This window comes from Typopeltis vanoorti, chromosome 15 (genome assembly GCF_054136105.1).
Source record: "Typopeltis vanoorti isolate ZY-2024b chromosome 15, IOZ_Tvanoo_1.0, whole genome shotgun sequence".
NCBI classification, from domain to species: Eukaryota; Metazoa; Arthropoda; class Arachnida; order Uropygi; family Thelyphonidae; genus Typopeltis; species Typopeltis vanoorti.
In genome coordinates, this window is record NC_143563.1 from 116,039,656 (window position 1) to 116,054,488 (window position 14,833).

Consider the following 14,833-nt stretch of genomic DNA (forward strand, 5'->3'; position numbering starts at 1 on the left):
TGAATGTTTCTATCATATCCCCTCTTCTTCGCCTATCAACCAATCTCTGCAATCCACAAGCTCTCAATCTTTCAATGTAGGGAGCATTTTTTATATCACTCACCAACTTGGTCACTCTTCTCTGAACCCTCTCCACAGCCTCCTCATCTCCAAGGAATCCAGGTGACCAGACCTGAGCACAGTAATCCAAATGTGGAAGTATCAATGCTTTATAAAGGGGAATAATAACCTCTTTATCTCTGGATGTCAGTGTGTTCCTCAACAACCAAGTAATCCTATGTGCAATCTTGGACACCTTAGCAATGTGTCCTCTGAACTTCATCTCCCTATCTACCAATACCCCTAAGTCCCTAGCCTCATCAATCTCTTGGAGTACCTTTCCATCGATGTAGTACACAGCTGGTAATCTTTTAATCCCAAAATGCATGACTTTACACTTTTCCACATTGAACTGACATCCATTTTCTTTTGCCCATTTTACCAGTTTATTTAAATCCTCCTGCAAACTTTCAACATCAGCTTGATTTTTTATTGCACTACACAACTTTGCATCATCAGCAAACAACTGAATATCTCCCTTTAAGCCGTTTCCTATATCATTTATATACAAATTAAACAACATTGGCCCAAGCACAGAGCCCTGAGGCACACCACTGGTCACCTGCCTCATTCTGGACTCGGCTCCTCCATACACCACCTTATGGTATCTCTCCCCCCCCCCCACCCCCCCCCCCCCCCACCCCCCCCCCCCCCCACCCCCCCCCCCCCCCACCCCCCCCCCCCCCCACCCCCCCCCCCCCCCACCCCCCCCCCCCCCCACCCCCCCCCCCCCCCACCCCCCCCCCCCCCCACCCCCCCCCCCCCCCACCCCCCCCCCCCCCCACCCCCCCCCCCCCCCACCCCCCCCCCCCCCCACCCCCCCCCCCCCCCACCCCCCCCCCCCCCCACCCCCCCCCCCCCCCACCCCCCCCCCCCCCCACCCCCCCCCCCCCCCACCCCCCCCCCCCCCCACCCCCCCCCCCCCCCACCCCCCCCCCCCCCCACCCCCCCCCCCCCCCACCCCCCCCCCCCCCCACCCCCCCCCCCCCCCACCCCCCCCCCCCCCCACCCCCCCCCCCCCCCACCCCCCCCCCCCCCCACCCCCCCCCCCCCCCACCCCCCCCCCCCCCCACCCCCCCCCCCCCCCACCCCCCCCCCCCCCCACCCCCCCCCAGTTTTAATTTTTTTTTCTTATCGGCATAGATTCTACAATAATAAGCACAACGACTCTCTAGACCTCGGCAAACAAACAATAAAACATAAAGAAAAAACACTGCAAATATAATACATGATGGTACAAATTAAATGGATATTGAATCCAACATTTTCCATAGCCGAATATAGAAACTACAAGAGTTTCGTGCTGAATATATAGAAACTAAAAGTTTCGGTGGATGCAAGCATAAGCAACCTTATGGGCAACTTATAATAAAGGTGGAGTAAGCTCCACATCACTTTCCTTAGTATTTTCCATAATGTAAAGCACATCTCCTAGAGGACATGTATGATAAATAAGCTTTGGCTCTTTATTTGAGTAATACATGATGGTTTATTTATTTTCAGTTACAATCTAAAAATTATTGAACAAAGAAATAAAAAAAACCAACTAAACTATACTATACTGACATCAGAGTCGCAGTATCTCTCAGATACAAATTTACTATCAAATATCACAAACCTTTACATAACATGCGTTAAACCAAATTGACAGCAAAAAACAGTGCGCAATATCACTCTTAACATATGAATGCACAGCTACTCATGACCTCCAAGCTGAATTGTGTAAGAATATTTATGTTAAGCATTTTGCATGTATCTGTCAGATCAGATGTGAGCTCCGCATGATTAAAGGCACATTAATCAAAACTCTTGCCGTATATCAAAGGATTGCCACAATTAATTTCACCGCGTTAAGCAAGGGATACCTGTATATGTTTATCAGTGGCTTCGCATGCTCATTTCAGTTGGGTGTGTGCTGTCATGTGGGTTATGCAATCCGTGCTACAGATTTCACATCGATTTATTATTATTATTTCTGATGAGGAGAAATGACTGTGGAAGAATGATATTTTGGGATAAAAATGGGAATAGAGTGACTGATGCAAAGGACATAGTGGAATTGTTCAATGACCACTTTATTGGAGTATTTCATCCTGGAGGAGTCAGTTTTAATGCTAGAGGGATAGGGCAGGTTCAAGGTTTAGATGTACAGGAGGAGAGTGCATTTCAGATACTGAAAACTCTGGATGTCAATAAAGCTTTAGGACTGGATGGTATTTCACGAGTTTTGAGAGAATGTGCTAGGGAACTGACGGTGCCTTTAACCTGGCTTTTCAATGAAAGTCTGGCTTCGGCAAAGGTGCCCAGGGAATGGAAGGAAGGTAAGATAGTGCCATTGCATGAGGGTGGTAACAGACTGGAAGTGTCTAATTATAGACCAGTCTGTGTGTCATCAGTAGTTGTTAAGATCTTGGAGAAAGTAGTGAGGGACCGTATACAGCACTGGGCAGATGAGGGTAATGTTATCTGTGAGAGTCAACATGGATTTGTGAAAGGGCGCTCTTGTTTTAGCAATATGCTAAAACAAGATGTAACTTTTATAATAAAGTTACAAGAACATTAGATGAGCGAAAGGCATATACTGCAATTTTCTTAGACGTAGCAAATGCCTTTGCTACGTCTAAGAAATAATATAGGTCCTAGTACTAAGAAACAATATGTCTGAGAAATAATATAGGTTAAACAATATAGGTCCTAGTACTGAGCCCCACAGGGCTCAGTACTAGGACCTATACTGTTTAACCTTTATATCAATGACATTGCCAGTGGATTGCAAGGGGATATTCAGTTGTTTGCAGATGATGCGAAGCTGGGAAGGATTATTAGTAATAGTGCAGATGTGGTAGCCCTGCAAGAGGATTTGAATAAGCTAGTTAGTTGGGCAAATGAATAGGGGTATCAGTTTAATGCAGCACAATGTAAGGTCTTGAGGTTTGGGAAACATCGATGGGATGCTGCATACTCTATGGGAGGAGTTATACTGGAGGAAGTTGGGGAGACAAGAGATCTGGGGTTGATGATTGATAGAAACCTGAAGTTTAGGGGACATATTGCAAAGGTGGTGAAGATAACACAGAGGATTGCTGCAATTATGAGAAGGACACTGACCTGCAGAGATAAGAGGGTTCTAATTCCGTTGTATAAGTCTCTGATCAGACCACACTTGGATTATTGTTCTCAGATTTGGTCCCCAGGATTTGAAGGGGATAAATGAACTGTGGAAAAGATACAAAGATGGCATCAGGACTGTACAAGGATAGTTATGAGAATCGGCTGAGTGAATGTGGACTGCAGTGTTTGGCAGATAGAAGGAGAGGTGATATGATTGAGACTTTTAAACTGTTGAGAGGTGGTTACAGGGTTGACAGTGGGGAGTTCTTTCACTTGGTTGAACAGCGGGAAGGAGTGATGACAAGAGGCCATCCCTGGAAGTTACGAAAGGAAACTGTGAGCAAGAGGGTGAGGAGTGGTTTCTTTGCATGGAGGGTGGTTGAGCCGTGGAATGCATTGCCTGATATAGTGGTGAGGGCGAGAACGGTCAATGAGTTTAAGGAGTGGCATGATAGACTTTGTGTTTCTTAGGGGGAACCTACCCTCGATGAGTCTTGACAGACTTTATGTTCTTAGGTAGGACCTCCCACAATGAGTCTTTTGACTCCATGGAGGCCTGAATAATAATAATAATAATAATAATAAACTGAATTTGCAGATGAGAGTGACGTGAAAGATGGTTTTAGCCATTTTGCAGACAAAAGCAGATTAATATTAATTCAAAGGGATATTATGTTGAAAAGTGACACAGTTGTTTTCTTTCTATCACCTCTAAACGTTAGGCCAGAAACTTGTGGAACTACCCTCGTACACAGTTGATAAACATGTTGTGCCTTATCATATTATTCATTACAGTTCTATCCTCTAAGTATAATTATGAAGTATGTTCCATGCTGAGCTCCGATTTGTTATGGGATAGTTATTATTATTTTATATATATATATTTTTTTTAGCAAAGTGTCATCTTCTTATGAGGGTAATTTACGATTTCGTATAGTGAGACGTGTATTGTTTCCATATATTGATGGACAGCAATGAAAGAGAACTACTTTGCAGTTCCAGAATTGTTACAAGTATTATTATTTTGGAATGAACTTAGTTTTTTATTAAACACCGTGATGCAGCAAAACTGCAGTTATTAACCTTGCAGGTTTCATTTTTTTATGTAATGGAGTTAACATTGTGATTTTTAGATTAAGTGGTAATTTCTAAAAAAAAATAGTTTTAGTGATTGGCAATATGATACAATGGCACATAAGTTTTTAACTCGAGAAAAACAAGCCATGATTGTTGAGTTATGCCATGAAATCATATGAGGTCATGTTTCACAGGATCGTAACAAAATTGGTGTATGCCTTAAAGAAAGAAAGAAAAACAAAATGGAGGATACATTTTACAACAAATTTCTTTTTCCTCCCTTTTCATTCCCATTAACTTTCTACCCATCTACAGTATTCATATTCTACAGACCACCCTTCATGCATGGCACGAGATTACTCTCACCTTTCTGAGGAGTAATCTCACACACCAATGTTATCATAAAATATTTTACAAGCATGTGAACATTAAGGTTCATAAACTTGATAACATCTTTCTAATAAATTATGTTTTTTGAAAAATTTCATATGTGTCACTATTTTGTGTGCCATCTTAGGAGTTACTACTTCAAAAAGCTACTCGAGTAATCACCATACATCTGCTGACTATCTGAAAAGAAAACTTTTGTATTTCTTCATAGAAATTTGGTTGTGAGCCTAATTATCATGAGCAATTATCCAAGAATTGCTAATTCCTGGATACGTAAAAGAAAATTTCTCAATTTATTGCCACTTTACAAGGCCTTGATAAGATCTCACTTGGACTGTTGTGCACAGGTCTGATCTCCTGGTTTCTGTTGTGATTCTGATACAGTGGAAAGAGAGAGAGAGTGCAAAGGAGATTGTTAAAAATGATATTAGGATTGTGAATACTGATTATGAAGACAGATTGAGAATTGTAGACTGCAGACACTAGCAAACCGGAGAAAGAGGAGTGATATGATTGAGACTTACAAACCTCTGAAAGGATCATAGAGGATTTCAATTTATGCAGGGTGTGGAAAGGACAAGAGGGCATCCTTGGAAGCTGAGAATGAATGCCGCTAAGAACGGGGTGAGGGCTAGATTTTTCTCTCATAGGGGGTGAATGATTGGAATGAACTGCCATTGGATGTGGTATGTGCAAACAGTGTGAATGAATTCAAGAATAAACATGATAGCAGGTGTGTGTAATATGTAGCCTCCCTCGATCAGTCCTTGACTCCGTGGAGGTTTCTCTTAATAATAATAATTTGCATTGACTAGAAGAATTGTACGTTCTTCCCATGAATGCTAATCCAAGGTAAAATTTTCTTAGGATCTGAGTATATGTTTTTCATGTCTGGCAGCACACATTGTTAACGTTGAACTGTAGATTTAAGTAGTTTCATTCATTGGCTAGTTTGCAAGCCATTATTACATGAGGTATGATCAAAAAAAGTTGCCAAAGTGTCTTATCCAAGATAATGTATTTATTTTGGAATGAATGATTGAAATAGTTCCTTTACAACTATGCAGTCCAACATTTTTGAATATTTCCAAAGTCCTTTGTTTTGAACTCGACAAGTATACCAGCAGTTTTTTTTTTTTTTTTCAGTCTCTTGATGATATCAATTATTATTCCATTTAACACCAACTTGAGTTTTGAAAAATCGAAAAAGTGTAAGGTATTAAAGGAATTAATCTCAAGAATTACGAGAGCTAGCAATAAGACTTATCATTCTGCATTCCCTGTGGCGAGGAGATGATAAAATGGTATCAGGATAAAAATTCACCTGTCCTGACTGCTCCATTCCTTCATAAGAGGAGGAGCCTTAGAAATGTACTAGGAAAGTCATGAAACATTATTTCACTGTCATGATTTGAGCAGGTCCGATGGACTACGTTTGTCCCAGCCATGAGAAATATGTTGCTTAACACTGCTCATCAGTGGTATATTTCATGTGTGGCTAAATATTAACTGAATGTTGCGAATTCTTTCATTATAATTAGACTGTGGAGCTCTACAACAGCTTTAAGATAGCATAAGATATAGTAGATTACCTGCATAATTGATTCTTCTCATAGTTATGCTTGTGCTGTTGTTCAAGACGGTCACTATGAATCAAAAAAAATCACATTTTTACATAAATAATCCATATTTAGTATTTTATGTCAGCTCACATCTCAATTAAAACTCAGAAAATGTTTTAATATTTAATTTGCGGAAGTTTTTCTCCATCAGAACACAAGCTCATCACTGAAATGTGGCATATTTTGTTGGAGTTGGTGGAATTATAAAAGGACACAAACAACAGTCACATTTTACAAGGCAATAAAGCACTTCAACTAAGATGAGAACAGCAAACTGCACACCTTGCATAGATGCCAGTAGAACCAGAGGAGACTTAATGGATTTGCTACAGACTTCACTTTTTAAAAAAATTTTTTAAAGTCATAAGTTCCACAAACAAGAGCTTAAAAAAACCTGTAACAATCAGTTGTGAAAGAGACTGGAATACAACTTCTTAAGTTGACAGCCTGGAAAGTAGCGTGAATGGACCTTTGGTCGATAGTGAAACTGCATTCTAGTTTTGAGGGAAACTTGTGCTGTAATATCGTAAATTATTTACACGTGAACACAAGGAGAAGTATTATTTATTAAATATGCTGCCAAATATTTCAGTTTGAAACTAACAAACTATCATCAGTGGCCCAAACAACATTTTTTACAAGATAGAATGCAACAATTGATTTATTCAAAATAGTACAAGCCACGTGATGTTTCATCGCTAATAGCATTATACTTCACTGAAGAAAAGGTTAATCATAAAAGTGATTATAAAATAATTATATAATTTATGATCATTAGATCATTAGATGTAGTATCCAGATGGTTTCTTAGGACATTCTATCTTTGTAAATATCATTATTGGCCTTAATTAAAATAAAAATAATGTGTTATTCGGATCCAAGTTTCCCCCATTATTTCCAATTTTTTGGAATTGCATATTAGGCTCATAACTATTTTAATCATGAAACCCTGGTGAGATTTTCTATTTTGAATCTGGAGAAATCATACTAATAATTGATTCACTTTTTTTTTTTTTTTTTCTAGGATGGATGAAGATCAAGCAGCTCGAAGGAATGCCAAACTATTTTTGGACATTGCAGATCCTGACTACTATATGTTTGAAGGTAAGTATTTTATTCTCTAATGTTTCTATTATAGATACTTTCTAATTTAGCTTTGCAGCATGGCTGGCAGATTGATAGTGTTTCTGCCCTCACCTAATAGGCCATAGGTCGAGCTCACTGCAGGCATGGTGCAGGAACTCTTTCTGGCATGAAGGAGTTTCATGTTTGGTCTGTAGAACAGGGTTTACTAATTATCTACATTTAGCAATAGCACATTTGTAATACCACTTGTTCTATAGGTGCCTTTCATGAATGAGAATCACATAAAATTCTTATTAAAATGATAGGCTATTAAAAATATTTTTAATTATATAAATTTCATTACATAAATTCTGTTTCCTTTAAAACATTGGTTGCTACTTTTCTTTTATTAAGAGGTATTACATGTGATGTAGTGAATGATTAAACATACTGAATGAACTGCAATGTTACCACGATTATATTCTTCTTCTTGTTTCTCTCTTTTTTTTTTTCTCATGCAGTGCAAAATCTTTTGCTCATAGTATAATTACTATGAGCAAAATGCTGTGGACAAAAGATTTTTTTCTTGGTTTAAACTTAGAAGTTTGTTTAGGACGTACAAAAGTGGACCATCCCTCCCAGTGTTTTTTTGTTATGAGTATGGAAGAACATAAACTTGGCATAGTGTTGTTTGAATAATAAAAAAATATAATTATCAATTACAAAAAATTGGCATTTTAAGTCAAGATTGAAGATGCATATTTTGTTATCTTTTAATGTTTGTACGTGAGAAAATCTAAACGAATTAAAAAAAAAAAATTCGTAAGTTACACAGACAACAGCTTAAAAAAAACTGTAATACATCAGTGCCTTGACGTAAGTGCTTAGGTCACTATTCATATTTCTTGAATAGTGAGCGGTTATAATCTCTTGAATGAAATAGTGTTGAAAAGACTGGTTCAAAGATAGATGGAATCAAAGAAGGTGAATGATAATCTGGCTAGGCAAGAAGGGAGCAGAACTGTTGCTTACATCTTTGGAGGAATGGGAGAAGAAAGTGAGGAATGTTCAGCACAACAGAGGCAGAAACAGAACATTTATGAGAAATAATTGGAGTGAGTAAATCCGAAAGTAATTATCTATTAACTGGGTTGCCCTTCTAATGGATAACATCAAGCATTTTTTTGGGAGATTGTCTGATTTTGAATTTATAGTGTTAGCAGTTGTCTGGTTGAGAAACTGTGTCTTGTGGGGAAAGGATGTTAAATTTTAATGCCAAGAAAAGTTTCCGGTGTAAGTCATCCCAAATCGATAAATCTCATCTTGTATATAGATATGGATATTGCCAAAGGTAACAAGAAGTAAACTTGACATCTTTGTTGTGTTAAACAAGACAGGGCTGCACTTTAGCAGCATTGAAATTCACGGTTGTTTTGACTATCCTGCAGAATAGCAAGCAGATCAGTGTGTAAGACAGCTATGAGAGATCTCGAAGATTGTCCAGTGTTTCTCATATGAACGGAAGGAATAGTTCATTGTCATCAGCAAAACTAGGCATTGGATTTAAAGTCAGTAAGACAAGAGCATTTATGTAGAGGAGGAGTAGAAATGTAGAGTGTGATATGCAAGAAGACACAAAAGAGTTGCTAGTGCATGCAAAAAAGAAGAGTGAGAAAGTAAAAGTTGTGAATCTGTTGCCATGGTATGATAGAGGTGAGCCGAGACCGAGAGCTATGATCACTAATAGATCAGTGTGCAAAATGACCAGGAGGAATGGTGTGGATTTGTGGAGTGCATTTGATGGATGGAAGGAAGGATTTATATAAGGTGGATGGTTCACATGTAAACAGATTTGGTGTCAGGAGTCTTGAGAAAATGTTATTTGGTGAGAGTTTGAAAGTACTAAGTCAGAGAAACTAGAATTTAAGGGGGATGCAGGCAACCTAGAGGTTAGGAAGTGGGAGGTGTGATCATATGATGTAACACTCCAGACTCACTTTAGTCAGCTAAGTAACAGAATGTTTAAGGGATATATATGGAATAGGTGGCAGTATGGTAGTTTAAGTATGCCAATACCAGAAGTATTCGAAATACAGTGGAGAAGGTTTTGACATTGGGTCGCACAACTTGGCCAAAAGTTATAGGCATTAGTGAAATGTGGTTGACCAAGGATATGGTCATATGAATAGAATACATGCGATATAGTGTTTTCAGAGAGGATAGAAGGAACAGGAGAGTTCATCAGGGGAACAGAGATTTAGATGGCAGTTCATTTGAAGCTATCTAGTGTGTGAAATAGAGGCCAACAGGGTAAATATGTAATGGGCTGGTGTTATAATCCAGGGGGTATATGGGAAAATGTAGATAACATACACTTGCAAATTAGCCTGATAAGTACAAGTCGAGTAATTATTATGGAGAGGATTTCAACTATGGAGACATAGATTGGGAGGAGGAATGGTTACAGGATAGGGATAGAAATGGAATTTAATAGTTGCTAAAAGATAATTATCCGAGGTAACATGTAATTGGTCGGAGGAGGGGAAACAAGGTTCAAGAGTGTTGGATGTAATCATTACATCAGAGAACCTAACACTAACCAACTGGGGCAACTCGTGGTAAAGGTGGTATAACTTCACATCACTTGCCTTAGTATCCCATAATGCAAAGCACATATCCTTATGGGTATGTATAATGCTATGCATTATGGGAAGGGTTCATTACCCAGACCAGTTTTATGGGATACTAAGGCAAGTGATGAGAATTTATACCACCTTTACCACGAGTTGCCACAGTTCTGAAATTACTTCAGGTGCAAACTTTGTTTGCTTACACTTGGATAAAGGATTAAACCAAATATATAATTGGTAACATAACCAAGTGAAAATAACTTCCATCAACTATCTCTAATCCAGAGAATTTTAATAATAAGGTGTGACACCTTTTGGCAACTGGTATATGGAAATATGACTTCTGATTACTTCCACCTTAGTATTATTACCTCTGGGTCTGGCTCCCACTGATGAGATCTCAATAAAGGTTGAAACTAGCCTGGTAGTGACCCTTCCCATAATGCATAACATTATAGATACCCATAAGGATATGTGCTTTGCATTATGCGATACTAAGGCAAGTGATATGTGAAGTTATACCACCTTTACCACGAGTTGCCCCAGTCCTGAAATTACTTCATGTGCAAACTTTGTTTGCTTACACTTGGAAATTTATTTTACATGTTTAGTTATACCCATAAAAAGAGAGCACCATTAACAGCAATTCAGCTGGCATAAGGTGGTGGAGATTAGAAGGAGAATATTTATTCCCTTTTTAGTGAGGAAAGTAAAGGAACAGATTTGGAGACCTCTACATTTGTTGAATAATAATCTTTCTTTCTGAAAAAAAAAAAATTACGCAGTGATATTTGGAGAGAAGAGGTTGAAAATTGAAATAAAGATCAATAGATGTGAGCTGGAAGAGATTAGAAACTTCATGTACCTAGAGTGAAACATGACACACCGTTTAGGACTATAAAAAAAAGAGATAAGACTGCAAAAAGTGAAAGTAAACCTAATGACAGTGGACAAGTCAAATCAGGAGCCTTCTCATAAAGTTTCCCATAGATTTATTTATTTTTAATTCCTGAAATTAAATTTATACTTTCTCTCACACACACATACATGTCATGAAATTCTTTTTAAATGAATTTTATGTAAATAATTATGTCTTATTTTCTATAATATATTATAGAAAATATAATATATTTCTATATTATATTTTCTATATTCATTAAATATTTATTAAACAATGTTCCTTTTGTATTACATTTCTCTTGTCTTTTTATGAGACAAAGATAAGTGAATGTAATATATGAAATTCGAAAAGTTTGAGTAAATAGAAATTATTATTACATGACACCTCCAGGGAGTCCAAAGACTCATCGAGGGATGGCACCTACTCTACAACTTTCTGTCTCCACCACTCAATCCAACTACAATGAGCCACAATTATACCAGTGGCATCTACTGTCCATCACCACTACTAGTATTTTCGTAGACAATCACAAACATCCATGCACATGGCAAGACTCGAACCCGCAGCCTGTCGGCTAGAGAGCGGATATGCTAACCCACTTGGATAACCAGAAATAAAAATCCCAGAACTACAGTTCATGCTATTCAACATTATCATCCTTGATTTTCAAGACAATGAAACTAAATTATGCATATCTGAAACAGCAACAATCAAAACTAATTGTAACACCATAAATATTCACCACCTTTACATTGTTTCAGAAGTTTGGCATCTTTATCATATTAAAATGAATCTGAACTTATAACCAATTAGAGCACTTCATGCCAGCCAGTGCCATCTATATAGGAAGTACTTCTATTATTTTTTCATATTCTTTCATACTTCTGAGAATGGCCATATTCAAAATGGCTCCAGCTTTTTACATCTATCATGACTAACAAAATTCCTATTCATTGTCCAGCTTATTTTACAGGTTTTTAGCCATTCAAGAGTTGAAAGGCACCCTTTCAATGTTTTAATTTTCTCATATACTTATTTTATATCTTAAGTTTATTATTATTATTTTTAAATGTATTGTGAAAACACCAGAAATGACAATTAATACTCATGGTACGAACCTAACCTATTTATAGTTGTTGAGAGGAAAAAACAAACAAACAAAATAAACATGTATCTTTCCTCCTCGGAACATTCAGTATATCGAATTATTTCAGCAAGGTAGATATATTTTACACCATAAACAGATTGAAATATATTTTTATAATTATCGAGCAAAAGTGAGTTTATATATATATATATATATATTTCGTAACAAACTGTGTGGCGGAAGAGTTGTTTTATGTAACAAAGGTCATGATGTAGATATATTCCGTCAGTCATTTGTGTGGTTGATCTGTTTTACAATTGGGATCCAAGTCTTAGGGAAAGAAGCCATTACAACACCTGTATGAGATTGACTTAACATTTTTTTTTTCTGTTGAAAATCGTTATACATGATTTTATTCTAGACAGAACTCGAACAAATGTATTTTCCAACTACAGGGCATTTGTTCTTCTGACAACATTGTGGAAGCACCAGTTTAGGAGAATGAGCAGCATTCAGCATGAGTTAATTTTGATTACATTGCAATAATAAAACAACTGAATCCCGCGAAAGGAGTTGCGATGTTCATGCAACATCAGTTCTCTTTCATTATAGAGCATATTTTAGGGTTTTCCTAATTTCACGTTTGTTCCTCTTTACTGTGCAACTATAAAGAGGAACAAGCACTGTTGACAAAAGTAAACATTTACAAAAATCGTTCCTGTAACAAAAATATGAAGCCAATCCTAAATTTCTTATTAACAGTGTACATAGATAATCTTCTACCGAAACTAATGAGTTGACTTCTCCAACTTTGTTTTGGATCGGTAATACTGTCTAAGAAACAAGTGTAGCAATCACTTGATCTGGGAGTCGAATATTTGGTGGCTGGTAGCTCTTAAATTTTTTGATGGATTGTATTCTTCAGGGATACATAAATATTATTATCATTATTATTATTATACGGGCATCTCCATGGAGTCAGTAGACTCATTGCAGGAGATTCAAACTATCCACACAACATCTATCATACCCCTTTTTGAACTCATTGACAGACAAAGCACTCACACCTGAATCAGGCAACGTATTCCATTCATTCACCACCTTCCAAGCGAAAAATGAAGTCCTCACACCCTTGTTAACCACACTCTTACTTAATTTCCAGAGATGACCTCTTGTTCTTACACCACTAATCCACTGCTGAAATATTTCCACTGCATCAAACCTATAAAACCATTTTAGTAACTTAAATGTTTTCATCATATCCCTTCTTCTCTGCCTATCAACCAACTTTTGTAACCAAGAAACTCTCAAACTATCAATGTAGCGATCATTCTTTACACCACTCACCAACTTGGTCACTTGCCTCTGAATCTTTTCTACCACTTCCTCATCTCCAAGGAATCCAGGTGACCAGACCCGAGCACACCAGATGTGGACATATCAACACTTTATAAAGAAAAATAATAAATTCTTTATCTCTGCATGTTAGTGTGTTCTTCACTAACCAACAAATATCGCATTCATTATTTTGAAGGAATAACTCAGAGATGTGTCAGCTTGCGAAACATCAGTTTTCAGCCACAATGAGAAAAAAAAAATCATTCAAAGGATCTGTGTTTAGAAATCTGGAATAGTACGAACAGCATTATGTGCTTGCTATGTTAGTTAGCAGTACTCTAATTTTTACTCCTGCAGATCACTCATTCTTCACAATAAAGATTTCGATATCCAGATAAAAAGGACACACGAGCCATTAACTTTCAAGGTTCAGGGTTGTTTCTTGCTCTTTAGAATCTAAAGATGGTAAAAAGAGTGATGTGAGACCCATGAAATGTAAAACAACCTTAATAAAAATAAAAGAACAAAATAATTCATTTATGATCATATTGTTAGCATATATGACTAAAGAGAAATCAGATAGTACAGGGTGTTTCCAAATTATGTAAAAATATATATTCATGAAACGACATAAATATAATTTAATTTTTCTTTATAACATTTAAAAGGTAACAATTTTTTCCCCCCCACAATGAAGTAATTTTGTCAATCTGCTTGGTATCACTGTGTGGATGAGAATCTCTTCATGTGAAGTAATTGGACCTTATCACTTCAGTGGTGCTGTTAATGGTGAAAATTATCATGAAAGATCGAGAGATTATGCTGTACCAAATATCAGAAACATGTTTAGAGATACGTTTGTGGATTTTTAGCAAGATGGTGCACCTCCACATTATCATACAGCAGAACGGGATTATCTTAAAATGAATTTCTTGATTTTTGGATAGGTTGCTGATGGAGTGTTTTTGAAAATCCTCTAGATCTCACCCTTTTGGAATTTTTTTGCTTGTAAATAACTGAAAAATCATGTTTCCAGTTGCATACTGCAAACATTGTAGGATATGAGGATGATGATAAACAGTAAGCAGAAAAAATTTCGCCTGCCTTATGCCTTTTAGTTTGCAGTTCAGTTGGCGAGATATGTTGCTCATGTATTCAAGCCGATGGTGAAACTTGAACCTTTAAATATAATTTATGTTATGAAAATACTGTATCTCTTAGCTTTAAAATGTGATAAAGAAAAATTAAAATTGTGTATTGTTGTTTACGAAATATTAATTTAAGTGTGTATACATAATGTTGAAACAACCTGTAAATTTATATCGATTTGCATGTTTTTGCTCTTCTCATTGAGACCTAGATAGAATTTTCTGGTTTAGCTTGGTTTGTCATTAAGTGACTGTCCCATGTATTTCACCAATTTAAACCTTTGGAGTCACCAGTATTACACACAGAAAGTTTCCAGTTCTTCCATATCTTTGTCCAAGAAATTCTATGAATATATTGCAGTCTA

At 37.3% G+C, this 14,833-nt stretch overlaps 2 protein-coding genes across 2 annotated transcripts in view; one reads left to right on the forward strand and one right to left on the reverse strand.

Annotated features, from left to right (window-relative positions):
• The window catches only part of LOC150099094 (chitin synthase chs-2-like), a 162,347-nt gene that overhangs the window by 6,045 nt on the left and 141,469 nt on the right, over positions 1 to 14,833 (forward strand). Inside the window, exon 2 of the mRNA XM_090405809.1 lies at positions 7,324 to 7,403. Within this exon, the coding sequence (XP_090261935.1) occupies positions 7,324 to 7,403 (80 nt within the window). The remainder of the gene's footprint in view (positions 1 to 7,323; positions 7,404 to 14,833) is intronic.
• The window catches only part of gwl (serine/threonine-protein kinase greatwall), a 524,263-nt gene continuing 523,174 nt past the window's right edge, over positions 13,745 to 14,833 (reverse strand). The window contains exon 15 of the transcript XR_016549465.1: positions 13,745 to 13,776. The gene's annotated coding sequence lies outside the window, so the exon portion shown is untranslated. The remainder of the gene's footprint in view (positions 13,777 to 14,833) is intronic.